At 46.2% G+C, this 18,918-nt stretch overlaps 1 protein-coding gene across 2 annotated transcripts in view; it reads left to right on the top strand.

The window, feature by feature from the left end:
• LOC111078169 overlaps positions 1 to 16,986 on the top strand; it is a 42,792-nt gene extending 25,806 nt beyond the window's left edge. For both annotated transcript variants that reach the window (XM_022372731.2, XM_022372723.2), the window contains exons 3-11: positions 9,809 to 9,862; positions 12,199 to 12,256; positions 12,326 to 13,921; positions 13,982 to 14,065; positions 14,139 to 14,772; positions 14,834 to 15,055; positions 15,127 to 15,324; positions 15,397 to 15,563; positions 15,627 to 16,986. In XM_022372731.2, the coding sequence (XP_022228423.2) occupies positions 9,809 to 9,862; positions 12,199 to 12,256; positions 12,326 to 13,921; positions 13,982 to 14,065; positions 14,139 to 14,772; positions 14,834 to 15,055; positions 15,127 to 15,324; positions 15,397 to 15,563; positions 15,627 to 16,155 (3,542 nt within the window). In that variant the 3' untranslated portion in view covers positions 16,156 to 16,986. The remainder of the gene's footprint in view (positions 1 to 9,808; positions 9,863 to 12,198; positions 12,257 to 12,325; positions 13,922 to 13,981; positions 14,066 to 14,138; positions 14,773 to 14,833; positions 15,056 to 15,126; positions 15,325 to 15,396; positions 15,564 to 15,626) is intronic.
• Positions 16,987 to 18,918: the final 1,932 nt, after the last annotated feature.

Below are 18,918 nucleotides of genomic sequence, written 5' to 3'. Positions count from 1 at the left end.
AGGGCAGGAGGCCAGTGAAACCTTTTGCCAAAAGCAAATAAATGTTAATTTAATGTTAATATTGTTTACTTGCCCCGGCAAGGTGTAACAAAGGCTGCTCCGAGGTTGCGGGGGCAGGCAAATAGCAAACCAAATGTCAGCCAAGAGTGTGGGTGTGAGTGTGTGTATCTGTGTGTGTGAGGGAGGAACAAAGGAGAGAGCTTTGCTTTGCCTGCGGCAAGTGTAAAAAACACACAGAGGACTGAGCCTGAGCCTGAGCCTGGGTCTGGGCCTAGGCCGACAAAAAAAAAACATGCAAAATTCATTGAGCAAAGCAGCACAGCGCATAGAGCAGTGAGAGGCAGCAGCTGCTCAGGCAGGATGTGTGTGTGTGTGTGTTTACTCGCTCCAAGATTCGTAAGACTCCGGCAGGACAGGAGAGCATGCCCCAAGGCCTAGGGACATGTGTAGGCGTGCGGAAATTTAATAAGAACTGGATTTTTATGTGTTACGCATACGCAAATAAATAAGTCCCCCCCACACCCTAATGTGTATTTATGTGTGTGTGTTTTGGCATACAAGTATTTTGCCTGCCCACTCCTAATTTCTCCTTAATACACACAAACACACACAGCACAGCACACACATATCGAGCCTTGTTGTGTGACCTTTTGAGCTAATGATTTGATTTATCGGCTCAGGGCTCAGCGACACAGAAACAAAACAAAACGAAGCCAAACCAAACCAAACCGCACAAATTAATTGCTCCACCTGCGCTGCATACTTTGCGGCTGGGGCTGCGACTGTAATTGATTCGAACTTGGCCGAAAACAAATTAAGGTCGAAAATAAAACAATTAGAGCAGCGCTTAATGGCGCCCAAACAGCAGCGGACATAATGACTGCTCATACATTATCCAATATGGATTATTGAAATTAATATACATACTCCATTAAAAAAAGGATGGATGGATTTTTTGTTGCATGTAAATGGCTGTGCATAAATTTAATTCATTTAAAAAGGGCTTCGGCTGGGCAATTTTAATTTGTTTTAGATGCGGTTTGACACAAATGTTGGCCAGATGGATGGTTATAATCCATCAACAATGCAAATTAAGCTTCAAATAAAGCAGCCATTTGCAAATTGTTGAATTCCGAGTTACTAATTGTTTTCTACTTAATTGGCATAATTTTTGCATAATTTTTGTTCATATTTTTATTAGCAACAATTAGTCAAAAGGGAGCTTTGGCGATTATAACTTTAGTCGTGTGCAGCGTGCAATTAGTTGAGCTAGAAACTTTATTATGAACAACTAATAACAAACAGCACCTGCCACAATATAAGCTAAAACCCATACCAATTAAAGCAATTAAATATGAATAAAATGTAAAATAAAATGAGTAAAATGTTGGCTTAATTGGTGTTCATATATTTAAAAACTTTAAATTGTAGCCGGAGAGAGTTTCTATGCAAATAGCTTAAAAGGCGGAATTTTCCCTTTACCTTTACTGCTGTTTTTATGGCACAAAAAATATAACCAATATTTTACACTTACGCAAATTAAACTTAATCTGGAAGAACCAAGTGCCGGCTCACTCAATTTATTCATGCTTAAATTTCTCGTATTCCACAAGGATGCCAAAAAACGTTGTGCAACATTTTGCTGGACATTGTGCTAAATGCCTGAACAACATTAAATGGTCTCTGGGGTGCGCTCCAAAAAGAGATACAAACTAAAAACCAACAAAACGAAAAACTTTAAATGGTTTTCGGGCTTTCCGTTTGAGCAAGGTAAGAGCACTCGAAACTGGAGAGTGGCGTCAAATATTTGGCCAAAAGGTATTCCGGCAGTTCAATGATAAAACTTGGCCGATTCTGATTCTATCGCACCCCAAAAATGTTTGAGCAAAAGTTTTGTCGAGCACTTTGCAGTTGTTTTTCCTTGCTTGGTGTGGACTCGACTCTGGCCATAATTTATGCAAAAAATCTAATGAATTTTTCATGCCCTGCAAAACAGCAACACAAACAACAACAGCAACAACAGCGGCACAAATTAATGAAAATTCATGAACAAGTCCGCCTTCCGTTGGGTGGGTGGGTCCTTTAGCCCGGCCCCGGCCCTCCATTAATGAGCGCAAATTAAAAGCTGCCTAAACATTCATGAAAATCAAGGCGAGAAAAGCGATGCGGCAAATGGTGAAAAATGTGCCCAAAATAATAAGCAATCGGGATCTGTGCGTGCTCCTTTATGGTAGATTGGAAAAGTAATTGCACATTAAAGCCATCGAAGCGCGAAGTGGCGACAACAAATGGGAAACTTATTTGCATTTAATTAAATCAATTTGGGCGCATCGTAAATTTGTTGAATCATCCCCTCCCCACCCGCCTCCAGCCATGGCCTACGGCTACTCCCACACATCGATGATTCGTGGGCGTTCAACAATTTATTTTATTTTCTGTCTGAAATTCGTATAAAGCCAATTGCTACGGGGGATTTGCATAGAAGGAAGGAGAGCTCTGGCGCTGGCGCCTGGCACTGGCACTGGCTGGTTCTCTGGCTGATCCTGCTTATGCAATGGATACCTGGATACCTAAAATGGAGGTGCAGTGTGCAAAGGGTATTAAGCAGGGGGTGGGGCATATTTGCGTATTTGCTGACTGGCAAAATGCACTGTAAGCCTCAGGGGGTCTCCGTTTCGAAGGCAACCAGCCACCTCCTTCTCGGGTATTGCCCGACGCCTGGGGCCTGCAATCAGGCATCATATTTGCAATTTTTTATTGCGATTTCGATTGCACAGCATCCGCCCGCCTGCGGATGCGGTTCCTACTGCAGCTCCTGCTGCTTATTCCACGTTTCAATTTCAGTTTTCTATTTTCGGGGGGCAGATTCGTTCTTGCACAAGGAAGTCCTTGCTGCAGGTCCATTTCAGGTCACTTTCGAAACGGAATTTCTAATAAATCTCACACAAAGATAGAGAGAGCGCACCAAGCAGGGGGCAGCAGGAGGAGCCACATTCATGCAACTTTGTGAATGAATGCAAAATTGATGTGCAATGCGGACCCGACTCAAACTCTGTGACTGGGAATGGGACTGGGGGGATGGGGGGGGGGGGCTCATTTGTGTTCCACAAAGGAAATGAAAATCTCTCAGTCTAGCTGCAGCTGCAGCTGACCAGGAGGAGCTGCACAGAAGCGAACGATGGTAATTAGACAGGCAAAGTTCGTTAGGTTGCTGGGAATTTCTGCTGGGAATTTGTCCACTGCAGAGACAGTGGATAATGAATGAATGAATAAATGAATGAATGAATGAATGAAGTGATGTGTGAGCTGGGGCTCTGAATTTAATAGAAAACTGTCACTCTTCATTCTCTGTTTCTCCATTTGAATCACGTAGGTAAATGGATGGGCAGGTCATATTGGATTTTTTTTCTTTTTAGTTAAATGTACTGAAGGTCAAAATGAAAATTAAACATTAAAACAAATTACCAGAATTAAAAAATTGTTCTATGAATTTGTTTGTATGTTTTTAATCTTCTGTAAAAAAAGGCCCGTAATTATTACTTTTCAGATATTAGAATAGCCCGAGGAACAAAAGGGTTATTATTTTTAGAGATTCAACTGCATTTATTTTGCAGCTTCATTTAATTTTTGTAAGTTTATCTGCTTAAAAAGAATGACGGAAATTAAAACATAATTCTTACATTTTGCTGGGTTTCCTTTACATTTCTTTCCAAGTTCCCAAGGCGCACACTCAAATAAGTAAGGCAGCCCTTCATGGTATACCTTCAGCTTCAGTTGATGCTTTTTTGATGGAATATGTTTGATTTTAGTTCATATTTTAAATGCCTTTTGCTGCTAGAGATTTGTTTCGGAAGCGACTTGACATTTATCTGAACAATGCTGACAGCCAGCAGTTTGTTTTGTTGTTTTGATGAACTATCCCGGAAAATAAACAGCCACATGCGTCAGGCATATGTATGTTGCAGCAGGACTCCCTCCCACTCATTTCTCTACTTGTGGCTGCGCTGCCACTCGGAGCTTTTTGTCAGGCTGTTTATCTTCCTTGGCCCTGGTCTGGTCCGGTCTGGTCTGGTCTGCTCTGGTCTGGTCTGCTCTGGTCCAGAACTGGCACTCAATTTATTAGTGCTCTTTGGAAGGAAGGAGCGAGAAGGAAGCGACTCAAAGTGGCTGCCATAAAAAGTTTATATTTATGCTGGACGTTCATTTGGTGTCGAGAAAAAGAGAGAAATAGAGAGAGAGAGAGAGAGAGAGAGAGAGGGAGATGGAAACCAGGTCCGCCTAATTGCGTGCCAAATTTGTGTGGGTGGATCCCTGGCACGGCACGGGGAATGGGAGCTGCTGCTGGTGGGTCAGAGTGCGGGGCCCAAAAATATTTGTTTAGAAATGTGGCTAGATAAATCAACGAACCCGCACAGTGGGACCACCTACCGACCTACCCCCATCGACGATGTCAAACGTGTTTAAAATTTATGAATAAAATGAGTTGGCATAAATCAAGGAGCCGGCGGCGGCACAGATACAGCCACAGAGATAGAAACCCAAATGAAAAAAGCAGAGAAAACGAAATGCTGCACAGCAACATGTTGGCAAAGGAAGCCAGGGGATGTCCTGTGCTGTTCCGAGTGAAGGTGGTGCTGGTCCCCCCTGCCGCATGGCAGCTTGTTCCAGCCCAAATGGGGGGAGTTGGTGGCAGCTTGTCCCATTCCGAGTGGGCTGTAGGAGACTGGGAATGCTCCACTCAAAGGGAATGTGGCTGGGGCAAAAAGTTGGCGGCGGCGGCGGCTGCACAGCAGCTTCTCAGTTGCTGTGAAATGCCGCCGCTTATTTACACTTAATAAAGCTGCCAAGCTGGCGACAACTTTTGCAGTTGCAACTAAGCCGCCATAGAAATACACAGTTGCATGGGACACATGCCCACTACCACTGCCACTGCCACTACCAGGGTGGAGGCATTGCATCCGCCATTCCGCCATTCCGCCATTCCGCCAGGCTTCTCTTTCTCTTTGGTGTTGTTTTGTTTGCTTTGAGCGGCGTAACGCGGCGCGGCGCGGCGTGGCGCATGTGTGTGGCAGAGCATTAAACGCTTAGCAAGTCAAGTAGGCAGGCAGCCAGGCGGCAGGGCAGAGCGACTTTAATGCATAAACAGGCTGCACCAAGGCTGCCTGCATGCCTGCCACTGGCACTGCCACTGCTTGCTGGCAGGAGGCTCTGACTCTGACTCTGACTCTGGGCTCTGCCTTTTGTGTACTTGTTGTGCTGCCCTTTAACGAGAGCTGTGTGGCAGGAACACTTGCACAGGGCCTCCCCCTCCAATCCCGTCCCCCTTGTTCTTCTTGTCTTTGTCGTGATTAATGTCCTTTGTTATTATTTATTTTTCTTTGTGCCTCACTCCGCCCACTCCGCTCTGACAGTTGTTTGCCCCAGAATTGACACGTACTGTCAGCGCGTTCCATTGATAGGGCCCCGGGCCGCGGCGGCCTTTCATCCTTCCCGTTACTTTATACATTTTTTTTTTTATTTTAATATATTTTTAAAAGATTAAAGATCAAAAGTTGAACAAATTTGTGCAGCGGAAGTGACACAATTTTTCGTGTAATTTTTGCAACAAATTTTAAGGCGGAATTTGTACTTTCTTAATTATTTTCTTTGGCTCTCAAGGAAACTTTTAACTTGAACTTTTTAAGGATAAAGAAAGAGCTCTTCTGTGACCCCAATTTTTGTGCTTGCAACTTTGTTGTTCAACTTTTAATATGATATTTTGTATGTTTCATGATTTACTTTTATTACACACAAATACGCACAACCATATGTAGGGGAAGGCTGCTTGTAGACACAGTTTTATTTTTGCCTCATAAATTTTGACCAATTATACAAACATACTCGTTTGTGTACCAATTAAAAGCTAGAGGTCTCAGGTAACTGTCAGTGAAGGAACAAATCGATTCCTTCATATAGAATAATTGCATCAAATGCCGTGTTGTGGACCAGCCTGAAAAATCCGCTTCAAATGCAAAAAAATATTACAGGATATCATCACAAAACAAAAAGAAAAAACGAAAGTTTCTTTATTTTAAGAGCCTTCACTAGCACAAAGAATAAAACAGAAATGAGCAGTTTTCACATGTATCGCACACCTCAAAAATAATATAAATGTTTTGTCAACAAATGTGACTCACAATACACTCAGATCAGTTGCATTTGCTTGCTGTTTGGCTTGTGGGTGGTGGCAAACAGAGCCGAGCCGACGGTAGGATGCTTTTCCCTACATTTCCTTTCTTTGGAAAGAGTTTTGTTTGTTCTATACAAAAAACACACAATTTCCTGTTGCAAGAAATATGTTATGTAATTCATAAATGTATGTGCATATGTATGTATGTATGTATGAAGAGCTTTCATATTTTTCCAATTAGAGCACATTTTATCGCTATCCCCAGAGAGTCTCAGCTCATACATTTAATACGAGCACGAGTAGGATGTACGAGTACATATTTATTTTATAGAACGCCCAACAACAAGCTGCATCTATCTGGAGAATACTACTCGGCAGCACCACTCAAACTGTCCCATAAAATGATTGTTTGCATGCTTTTTACGGGTAAAAGCAGGCGAGCACAGCACAGCCGAGTCCAGCCCAGTCCAGCACAGCCGAGTCCAGCCCAGCACAGCTCAGCCTGCCAGTGTGTACACACACCACACGTAATCAGAGTGTGGACATTCGTTACTGTCATTAAAGATGTCGGCGGTGGCTTTCGGCGACCGTTCTTCGAGCATTACACATACCACACGTTGTACGAGGCACACGTGCCGTGTCGTGGCCAGCAGGGCAGGCAGGCAGAACAGCAGCAACAACAACAAAAATATGTTGTTGTAAAATGAAAATCTGGTTTTCATTAAAAAACAAAAAATAAATAAAAGGAAAAAAAAGAATGCCCTGACCCAATAGCAAACAGAAGCAGGAAGGACCTGGCGACATTCTTCTGAGTAAACAGCTGAGGAAAGATTCCATTCCATGCCATCCTCCCAGAAGGTTTCTCTTTTGCTCCTGCGGAGTAGCAGCAGCCGCAGCAGCAGCAGCAGCTTCCCTTTAACTATGTGAAGCTGTGGACATCAATCAAAATACGGGGGCTAACCACCACCATCACACAGCATAGCCGGAGCGGAGCAGCAGAAGTGTGGCCAGAAGCCGGAACCGGAACACCAGGAGTGGCTGAGTGTGGTGCGTTTGGAATTTTCAATTTCGCTTGGAGGCGGAAAATTTATTAAATTGTTGCGGTGCTCTCTCTGCTCTCTCTCTCTTTCCCTCTGTTTGCCCCTCCCAGGCTGTGGCATAATTTATGCTTAGAAAATGAAATACGATTTCCCGCCCACCCACTCGCTCTCTGGAGGTGCACGCAGGCAGGCATCATCCAAGGATACAACCGCAAAAACTTATCAATCAATTGTGGCCACAATAGAACGATTGCCTCGACTGACATCACAGATTTTGATTTGTTGACTGGCCCCGGCCCCCCGGCCCGACCGATGAATGCATTTCCAGTTTGCAATTTCTTTTTGCGCATCTCGCAGGCAGGTCTCCTCCCCTTTCACCTCTGATGTAGCAAATCGAACGAACGTTTCCGCCCCACGAAGTGAGGGCCAAATCGAATGCTTCACTTCTGATGTGGGGGTGCAAATCGAAGCCGTCCCATAAATAATAGTGGCATCATCCAGGAAAGGAGAAAGAAATAGCTAGAGAGACAGCAGGCAGACAGACAGACAGTCTGATAGTTGAACCGACAAGGATACTGTTGGCCGTAAAAGCTTTTAGCCTCGCAATTCGCAAATGTTTTCAGCTGGCATTTTCATAGCACCTGAACCTGAAGCGGGCCTGTGAGGGCGTTAAAGCGGCACGTATTGCGCATACGCCGTATTGCCCCTTATCAGCAGCCAGCCGCTGGGAGAAAATACAGGAAAAAACAATTCCTGGACATGGGCCATGAGGCGGCATATTTATGAGAACGTTCTGGGCAGACGGCAGAGCCTTTCAGGCCCTGTATCCCAGGCCTTGATTGGTCTCTTAAAGGTCATTGTTGACAGGGACAGGGTCGGGAGGGGGTGCTAGGTCCTCTCACCTTTGTTGCACTCACAATTAGAGCGCGCACTTGCCACAAAATTGCCCTTGCCGCTGGACGAGCTCTTATTTAATTAGTTTCTATTTGCTGTCGCTTTGTGGCATCCTCCTCTGGCAGGCAGGCAGGCAGGCAGGTCACGTCCTAAGTGCTTCTGTGGGCCTATTGATAAATAGACAGATGGATGCCTTCCACACATTTATTGACGGTTTTTCCCACAGCGGCACAAGAGGGCAGACAAATGGAGGACAAATAGCTACCCAGACCCGTACCCGGACATGGAGTGCACTTCAACCGGTCGACTGGCCAATGCTGAAAGGACGAACTCAATAAAATGCCCTGACACTGTGTCAACTGACTGACTGTTTCCCTATGGACTATGAATCCACTTTGATTCACTTTCTTTTTGTCACTGGCTGATGAATTCATTAGAAGAATATTTACCACTCTCTTCGCGCTCATTCTTTGGCAGTTGCTTCCCTTTTGGGGGCATTCAAAAAGCGTTCGGGTTCAGGTTCAGGTCTAGGGTCCCCTGGCGCGTTGACATTAATTTTTGCTGCTCTTTCTAATTTTTTGTTTTTTTGTTAGCTGTGACTGCAATTATTCAGCAATTAAAAAGATAACAGCGCTGGGAACGTGACCGTGGGTGGGGGGGATGCTTTGTGGGGTGGGTGGTGGCCAGCAGCCGGGCCAAAATGAAATTACTTTGGCTTAATTAATGGCCAACGAATGTCGAAAATGCTCTCCCTGTCGCTGTCACTGCCGCTGTCGTCAGCGACAAAGTTAAAGCCACGCAAAGACCACGAAAACTGTTGACAACAAAGTTCCAAAGTGACGCCATTGGGGCGTGGAGTGGTGTGTAGTGGAGTGGAGTGAAGTGGAGTGGATGTGGCGTGTCGTGGCGTAGAATGGAGGAGTCTAAAGAGGCGGACGTGCGTTACACATGATGCCCCAAAGGAGGAGGCAAATTTTTCAGTAGCAAATTCCTGGGAATCTGCTGCTGAGATGCGGGTGTTGACGTCACACACAACGAGGCAGCAGGACGACAGGCGTTTGACTAACGGCGTTGGATATTTTTCGGGGCATCCTTATAGCCTGCCTGGATGGCTGCCCCTGCTGCTGCCTCCCCTGCCTCGGGGGCTACGGAATTTGTAGTTGTCTTCGGCTCTCAGCGGAGGAGCCCATGGAGTACGTTGTTCAAGTTGTTGCAGAGGTTGTAGCTGTGGCGGTTGCTGGTGCTACACAGCTGTGTGTGTGTGTGTGTGTGTTTAGTCATGTGCGACAAGCTCATAAAAAGCGTTTATTTAGCCAAGAGTCAAGCAAGCGGCACATGACACCATGCAACGACAAAATGCTGTATCTGAGATGAGATGAGACGAGGAGGTGGAGGTGGGTGGCATTCATGCCCAAACTGTGCCGGATGGGGGGCGGCATGAATGTCAGAGTGTGAGCTGGATGGGGGGTGGGCACTGACACTGAGTTGGACACTGACTGGTGCCCCGGGGGATGGTCTGGATGGGGTGCCAACAGCCTGCTTAGCGTCGTAATGCTGATTTGGCTCTTACCACATCATTATGTCTCAACTGAATGTCCCTACACCCCCCACCCACTGTCTCGCCTTGCTTTCCTTTAGCCAAAGAACAACAACTCTTTCTTGTGCTAACCAAAGGCTTTGCCTCTCTCTCTTTTTTTCTTTGCAGGCTGCCAGTTTGTTAGGACGCTGTGCATACCGCGCTCCGAGGTCTGCTATGATGGTAAGTAAGCGATAAGACACCAGCACCCCCACCCAGTTAAGATGGACTTAAGCCCCCCCCATCAGATTGTGGTTATCGGTGGGCATGTATGGGTATGTACAATGTACAATGGCCTCCCTCGTCTGTGTGGAAATTGAATTTCCTCCCCCCAAATAAAAGCGGATTATTATGGATAGTTTTGCGTGGTAAGGGGGCGAGTGCGAATGAACCTTTATGCAGCAGCGAAAAGATATACTAAATACTTCGCATTAAGAATGTTAAATGAGGCATCAAGTTGCAAGGTTTTTGGATTTGAGTGAATAAAAGTTTAGCGGGAAAAATTTTACACAAACATGAACCTTTGCCATATGAACAACACTAGAATTCCCCAAGAAAAGAATAAAAAAAATTATAATTTATATTCATTCAAATAATCAAATAATTTTAATCAAATAATTAAATAATTATTAATGACTATTTTTAGTAGCTCATGATTCATATGTATTTCTCTCACTCACATTGCCTTCTGGTGCCATAAGGTCTCCTATCAGCGCACAACACAATTTTAGTTAGTTTATTAGTTTATTTTATTTGTATTAAATTTAAATTTAATACAATAGCAAATAATATTCAAATTAATGAAGTGGAGCGCTAGCATTTTTATTATTTTATTTTTATTTATTTATTTTTATTATATTATTTTATTTTATTTATTTTATAAATATGTATGAGAGCTAGAATATTTTAATCAAAAGTTAGGTACATGGGTGTGAAGTGGTTGGTGAAATGACTGAAATTCATGGAACTTAATATTCCATAGACCAGTATGTGGCATAGAAACGCAAAGTTCAGGGCCCTCTGCACCCCCCAATTGCTTTAAGTGCTTGGAACCCACAAAATACTTACAATGTTAGTTTTCACCGTCGATTTCCGCTGCCATGTGCAATCTTTTTGCACTGCCACTCCCATTACACCGCTGAGTGCCCGACTATTGCCGAAATGCATCTCGAGACTCCAACCATTTTGTGGGTCAAGTCAACGGTGCAAGTACTAGGAGTCGAGTCGAGTCCAATTCTAGTCTAAATTTCAGCCACTGGCATAAGTATTATTCGTATTTGCAGAGCTCTTCAATGCCCCTTCGCACAAAGCGACACCAAGACAAAGTGGAAAAAGGCTAGAATATCAGAGATGGGGGAGTGTGGGACTGCCAGTGCATTATCGAGAGAACACACTCAATTACTTATGTAAGCCGAGTGTTGCGTGGGGGGGTGGAGAAACCGACAGACCGACAGACCGACGGACCGACAGACCGCACGAGAACAATTGGAAAAGCAGCTGCAGCTGTGAAAAATGGCGAAAATTGCAGAGCAATGGTGTTGACCTGAATAGGGGGCAGGCAGAGTTGGTTAGGGGACACATACGAGTACGACTACGACTACGACGGGTATGTGCGAGTATGTGCGAGTATGTGCGAGTATGCGGACTGCAGTCACAGTCGCAGTCACACAATCGCTGTAGTCACGGACCCATTTACATTATGCAAATTACACTGGAGACAAGCAAGCCGCAAGGATGCACGGATACAAGGATATGCATTTAAATGGTCGTAAATCAGAATGAAAACAAAAGGTGCTGATGGAGGGAAAAAGGGGCAAGGAATAGCGCCCTGCAGCGTGCCGCTCCATATCTCCATTGTATTCCGAGCGGGGAAATTAATGCAGTTACACGCCCGATTAATATTCAGAATAAAGATGACAATCGAGACACTTCGGAATGGGTAAAGTAAAACATTTCCAATTTCCAATTGGTTAAATACGAATTTGAGTAGGTGCTTCCCAGTAATCCCAGGGTACCTTTGCCAGTGCAACAGTTATATTTGTGTAAACATGTGTCGAATCATGATAATAGTCTCAGTGTCTGTCTGTCTGTTGCTTAGGAGTTTCCTATGTGATTGTGCTCAGTGTATTATCACTGCTGCCTTTGTATTTCTCTCCTCTCCTTCTTGTGTGTCGATATTGCGGTACTGTGAGACTCGCTCAGAGAGGATCTAAGGTGCGAGCATGTTGCTCCGCAATGATGAGTGTGGGTAAGACAGAGACACACAGACAAATGGTAATTGCGTCGCAGGCAATAACTCTCTGGCTCTGGTTTGTAATGCTGAGAGAGCAGCAGTGTTGCGTTTGAGAGAGAGTTGAGCCCAAAGCACCGTATTTTCGTGGCCTCTTATAGGAAAAAGTGCGGAACAGAAAGCTGAAACTACAGACATAGTGAAAAATGTAACCAAGACCCCGACATATGTATATACGCACATGAATAAATATTACTATAATCATATTCATTTTCTCCTCCCATTCAAGACAATATCTTTGGCAAGTGCATCCCTACCACCGGCGTCGATGTTGAGGACATTGAGAAGTAAGCGAAAACTTTTTGCGTGTTCCCCAAACGAATTGCTAACCGTTGTTGGTCTTTCGCTTTTTGCAGGACACCCCTCACTGAGGAACAGTCTCGTCTGCTGGCCACCATGCTGGAGGAGCTCCAGGGCGCCGGCTTAGGCTGGGACCATCCGTACGTGCAGTGCCGCATCCAGGGGGCGCTCTTCACGCTGCAACGTCAACAGCAGCTGCCGCCCAATCTGTGCGCGAACTTGGCGCCCGTGCCCCCCGAGTTCGGGGATCCGGCCAGCGCCATGGCCTATGTGCGGTTCACACCACCCGAACCGGAGACCGATGTGGAGTACTACGAGCAGCCGAGTCAGGCGCAGTTCTATCCGAAGCTGCTGCTGAAGAAGCAGGCACCGGATGCCGATCGGGCGGATGGTTACCTGGACAGCATGCTGCAACAACAACAGCAGCAGCAGCAGCTGCAGGATCGACGGCGACTGCGACACGATCCACTGGAGCTGGAGCATTTCGGCAAGCAGGACGGGCATGGGCAGGGCATGGCTCAGATGGAGACGCCGAGCATAATGGACGCGTTTCTGGACACCGAGCGGCAGCGTGTGGAGCGCGAGCAGCAGTTGAGGCTGGAAGAGCAGGATGCTCAGGATCGGAAGGCGGAGCAACAGAACCGGCTGGAACTCTACCAGATACTGGCCGCGTCCGAGCCCGATCCGCAGCCCTATCAGCGCAAGCCGCAGCCCAATGCCATGGACCAGCTGGAGGCGATGGTCGAGCAGCAGCAGCAGAGGGAGAAGGAGCAGCGGGAATTGAAGGAGCAGCAGCAGCAACAGCAGCAGCAGAGGGCCAAGGCCCCCGTTTACGTGCCCGAAGAGGTCAACGAGTCCAGCGAGCTCTACTTTCCGGATGACTTAGCACCCTTCAAGCGGACCAGGGGGCGTGCACGACAATACGCCCCCGCCCCCGCCGCCGCTGTCGCAGAGGAGCAGGAGGAGGCGGCGGCACAGCCGAAGAGTTCATTCTTCCGAGAGCTCGCCGAGGAGCAGGGCCTGGTCCAGGAGCCGCTGACTCTGCGGCATGCCGAGCTGTATTCCGTTTCCCTTCCCGAGTTGGCCAAGCGACGTCCGCCGGCCTTCAGTCAGCTGGAGCCGAACGACGTGAGCTCCCAGGAGCAGGGGCTGGCCTTCGACTCGAGTCTGTTGCGCAACTCGCTGACGCCCATCGAGGAGGAGGCGATGCTGGCATCGAACAGCTACCCTCCGCGCGCCAACAACCAGCGCCTGTACACGGAGGGTGGACTGCTGTTCATGCCCCAGGCGGGCGCTGGCTTGGATGGCATGCAGGCTGACGATCCGCGTGCTCTGAAGAAAACGCTGCTGGCCAACATGCTGGGCTTTGCGCGGCACGAACGCCTGGATGTGAAGAAGCCTGGTCCCCAACTGGGACCCCCGGCACCGGCGCCCGTGGATGTGGATGTGAGCAGCAACCAACTGGAGACGGAGAAGCAGCTGCACAAGCCGGAGGATGGTGGCAACAAGGAGGTGCTGCCCGCACACATCAAGGGCAGCGACGAGGAGGAGGCACACAAGAAGAAGAAGGTCGTCAAGGAGCAGCACTCAGCCGAGGATCATGCGCCGCACACCGTAGACACTGAATATGCTCATGTGTTCGTTAAGAACCCGTAAGTGGTGCCGATGATGGTGCAGATAATGATTAGATAATACTGAATATTTATTGGCAGGATCGACAGTTGGTACGATGGGCAGCGCATAATGAATGAGCTGGCGCAGATACTACACATGCAGGGATACTTTTCTTATTTAACGTGAGTCTTGGCCCCCCCACCACCCCTTCTGGGATCCACTGAATCCAAAGTAATCCCCCCTCCTTTGTTGCAGCGTTCAACCACACGAAGTCAGCTTCCGGGTGAACTCAGACAATCCGGAACGCAAGACAGCCGGCGATGTGGCACGCATCATCAACGAGAACCGTGGCGTCAAGAACAACATCCAGCGACGCGTCGGCTTCTATGTGCTGCATGCCGGGGTGGGTGACAAGGTCAAGGATCTGCAGGACCCCAGTGTTTCGGCCTCACGCATTGAGCTGGCCGAACAGGGTCCGGATGTCACCCACATCATGGCCTACATGTTCGCCGGAGCCGGAGCGGCTGCGGTGATCGTGATCTTTGTCACCCTGATCCTGATCAAGCGGCACGACCGCAAGCGCGACAAGCTGGGCGGCCTGCAGTCGGGCATGGCCGGGGCGGAGACATGCAGCAAGGACTACCAGGAGCTGTGCCGCGCCCGCATGGCCGGCAAGAATGGCAGCGGGGGCAGCGGCACCAGCTCAGCGGGTGGTGCAGCGGGCGGGGGTGGTGGTAGTGCCACGGAACCCGCGCAAAGTGGACGCATCACATCGCTGAGCAAGGAGAATGAGGGCGGCAGACCACCGTCCTCGCGATCCAGCACCTCATCCTGGAGCGAGGAGCCCGCCCTGACGAACATGGACATCTCCACTGGACACATGGTGCTGGTAAGTGCGCTCAGCCTGATCCATTGCATGCCGCCTCCATTTACGGCTCTTCTGCTTGCAGTCCTACATGGAGGATCACTTGCGGAACAAGGGACGTCTGCAGCGGGAATGGGAGGCTCTGTGTCGCTACGAGGCTGAGCCAAGTGCTCGAGAGGCCGCCTCCCAGCCGCAGTGCGTGGGTCTGAATCGGCCCGGAGCTCCCTTGCCGTACGATCACTCACGAGTGGTGCTCAATCATTTGGCCAATGCCGAGGGTCTGGACTATGTGAATGCATCAACGATTGTGAGTGGCCCCATAGGCTCCAGGCTGCAGCTTTGTCTGCATTTTCTCTTAAATATTTGCTTCCATTTCAGACCGATCATGATCCTCGTGCACCCGCCTATGTGGCTGCTCAGGGGCCACTGCCATCGACCCTGGCGCACTTTTGGCAAATGATTTGGGAACAGGGCGCCGTTGTCATTGTGGCACTATGCCGACTGCAGGAGAACGGAGAGGTGGCATGTGCGCGCTACTGGCCGGAAGAAGGTGCCGAGGTTTATCACATCTATGAGGTAGGACGAGGAGGAAAGGGAATACTCTAGGAAGGAACACTCTAACCGATAATCTCTAATCTCCTGCGACAGGTTCACCTAGTTAGCGAACACATTTGGTGTGATGATTACCTCGTACGTTCTTTCTATCTGAAGAATTTGCGCACAAGCGAAACCCGTACCGTCACTCAGTTCCATTTCCTCTCCTGGCCACAAATGGGAGTTCCTGCCCAGGCCAAGGCACTGCTCGACTTTAGACGGTGACTATTCCCACCCCATTTCTCATGCCTTAGCCACCCCTTTGATTGCCATTTCTCTTGCAGCAAAGTGAACAAATCGTATCGCGGTCGTCGTTCCTGTCCCATTGTGGTGCATGGCAGTGCTGGTGCCGGTCGAACCGGTGCCTACATCCTGCTGGATCTGGTGCTCGAACGCATGAACAAGGGTGCGCGTGAGATTGACATAGCCGCCACCCTGGAGCATCTGCGGGATCAGCGGGCCGGTGTGGTGGCCACGCGGCAGCAGTTTGAATTTGTGCTGATGGCCGTCGCCGAGGAGGTTCACGCCATCCTCAAGGCCCTGCCGGCCAACACATCGGGGGAGAAGCGAGAGCTGGACAAGGATCCTGTTGTGGTGGGCAGCGGTACCGTCAACAATGGCAGCCACCAAGGAGCCAAGGAGCCGCTCAAGGAGGACAAGGCTCAGGAAGCAGCCGAGGAGGAGGCGCCCACCAGCAGTGCCAAGGCCGCAGCAGCAGCAGCAGCAGCAGCCAAGGAGAAGGAGAAGGAGCAGCCCAAGGCAGCCGAGCAGAAGAGCGCGTCGGCCAAGCCGCCAGCCAAGGCAAAGAAATAGATTCGGGATCAGGATAGGATCGGGTTGGAAGGAACCTCAGGTTAAATGATTGTTGCAGCGTTTCGGGGGGTCTTTTTTCGTTTTGTAGTTAGAGTTTGAACTTTAACCTTTGTGTTCCCATTATGATTTGGCGTGAGCACTTGGAAGGTTCGAAAAAGGCCACACGTGGAACGAATGGAGTTGGAATTTTTCGATTAAGCTGTTGTTTCTTAGCGCACATCTATCGGCTATCGATTATCGATTAACGACTATAGGTTATTGTATCCGTTACATGGTTCTTGAGTTTTAAAAACCACATTGCAGCGCAAAGGCGCATGGAGCACGGGGGGGCGGTGCTTGCCTCCGCCGATACGCGGCACCGGCGCGTGCACCAGCCCGTCACGACCGGTGTGCGTCCGGGGCGAGGAGAGAGCCGTTCGCTGGCCCCATGCGTGGTGCTACCGTCTCATATACCGAAAATGCACACACAAAAAATATACATATATACATATAAAGGAATTATTTGATATATGCAATGAATATTTACAAGGCATACAATACATATATATATATATATACATATAACTATCCACCTACATATATACATGTGAATGTGTCTAGGTGTTAAGCATTGGATTCAATTACGGGGCATTTTACTGGCAAAACTAATTCTAATTAGCCACTTAACTATACAAAACTCTAATCGATGTGCTTGAACCAAAAAACCCAGCTGAAAAAAAAACAACAATCGAGCTAAATGGTATACATATGCCGCCAAACAAAAACAAGCCCCCAAAAAAAACACAAACACAAACAAACAAACAAACAGACACAGACACACTTCCTACTACGTGTAGTACACCCCCCACACACACATACTCGTACAAGACATATACAAGCAGAAACAAATACACATACATATGTATATCCACTGGATGTGGAGGAATATGCAACACAAATTTGTACCTAACAGAAGTTCTATTTACAACATGACATTACTAAAAATATACATATATATATATATATTGATTGATTGATGTGTATGACAATTAATTATACAAAATGTTATATATAACACACACTTATACTACGTACATATATATACATATGTATATATATGTATACAATATATATATTATTATATATTATAATTATTATTCATATACAATACACGGTGAATGTCATTGTCTATTCTAGCCAACTAAACTAAAATGAGTGTCTAACAACTGAATTGAATATTATTTTACCACACCATGTGCAATGTATCAAGTATGACGACAAAAAAGCTTCACACTCTTTTACTAAAACCCTCACAACATACATATATATAAACACATATATAAATCAGTAATTATTACCCAAAAAAAATATACATATACATATGTACGATAATAACAAGTCGAGTGGGCACCGGGCAGTCCGGTCCAGTCGCTCACGCTCCATTTGCCGGCACAGTTTTATAATTCACTCATCAACTGGGGCAGCTAGAAACTGGGCCGCAGATGGGGGGTGGTGGCGACTCGTCGGATTGGTCTTGGGTGCGGTTAGGAGTATGTGCCACATAACAAGCTATTTGGAGACAGCAAGAAACCGTTAAGCCATTGGATTCCGCAAACGAAAACTGAGTAAAAAAAAAATAAATGATAAAAAAATCCAAAAAAAAAATAAAGTTAATTAAGAAAGAAACTTCTACTTGTATCATCACAAGAAACTCCCCACTCAGGCATGACCTTTGAACGATTCAAACGGACAAACAGTAAACGAACTAAACGAACTAAACGAATTAAATAACTGCAGTGAGACATACGGTATTATGCAGTCGATCGGCTGCATGACACAACTACACGAAACACCCCCAGGAATGGCCACAAAGATACAAGAACCAAGGACCGATCAACATCAGTTACCAAAATATCCGACTCAGAGGCAAACGAACAGAAAAAAATAAACAAAAAAAAGAACAAAAAAATATATAACTTAAAAAAACAAGCAGACGATGAAGAGGAAGTTAAATGCAAATGCTGCAAAATAAGCAACTGGAAAAATATGCAAAAAAATTATTGATTAAATAAGAAAGTACCATAATACATATAATTAAAGAGTTTTATGTAGAAGTTGAAACTTAAAGAAAATGAAAACGCGTTACAGTAGTTCCAAGTACTATCTCAAGATAAGAAAAAGAAACATTTCAATTAACTTTAAGAGCGAAACAAAAAAAAACAAAACAAAAAACAACAGAGTTAAAGTTAAAGTATTATATACAAGAATTATTATCTCGACGCAAAAGTTTTTGTTGTTTATATTATTTCCTTTGTTTGAACATAACTATAACTAAAAAAAAAAAAAAACAAACAAACACAACTGACACTACACTACAAAAAATAAAAGCAAATGAGAAATCAATATTACAATAACTGTGGCAAGTCCGAACAACATCCAAGGGGCTTGCAAAAGAAAACCTAAAGGCAAAATTATAATTAACGTGGTAGAAAAAAAAACAAAAACAAAAACAAAAATAACATATGAAAGATTTACTGTTTTTAGAGACAAATATTTAGTAGTGAGTTTTTCGATTGATTTACGAGTACTTGAAGCAACGTTTTTTCAAAGTTAATTAACAAAATACGATACGACAATTTCAATTTAAAACGTCTTCGATCAAACAAATTAAATAAGTGTACTACAAATACTTATCGTAATCGTAACACACGTAACGACAAACAAACAAAAAAACAAACAAAAATTATTGATGTATATTTTAACATAAACATAAACATAACCATA

The sequence above is a fragment of the Drosophila obscura genome, unplaced genomic scaffold (assembly GCF_018151105.1).
Source record: "Drosophila obscura isolate BZ-5 IFL unplaced genomic scaffold, ASM1815110v1 contig_200, whole genome shotgun sequence".
NCBI classification, from domain to species: domain Eukaryota; kingdom Metazoa; phylum Arthropoda; class Insecta; order Diptera; family Drosophilidae; genus Drosophila; species Drosophila obscura.
This window is presented reverse-complemented; position numbering and strand designations above follow the sequence as displayed.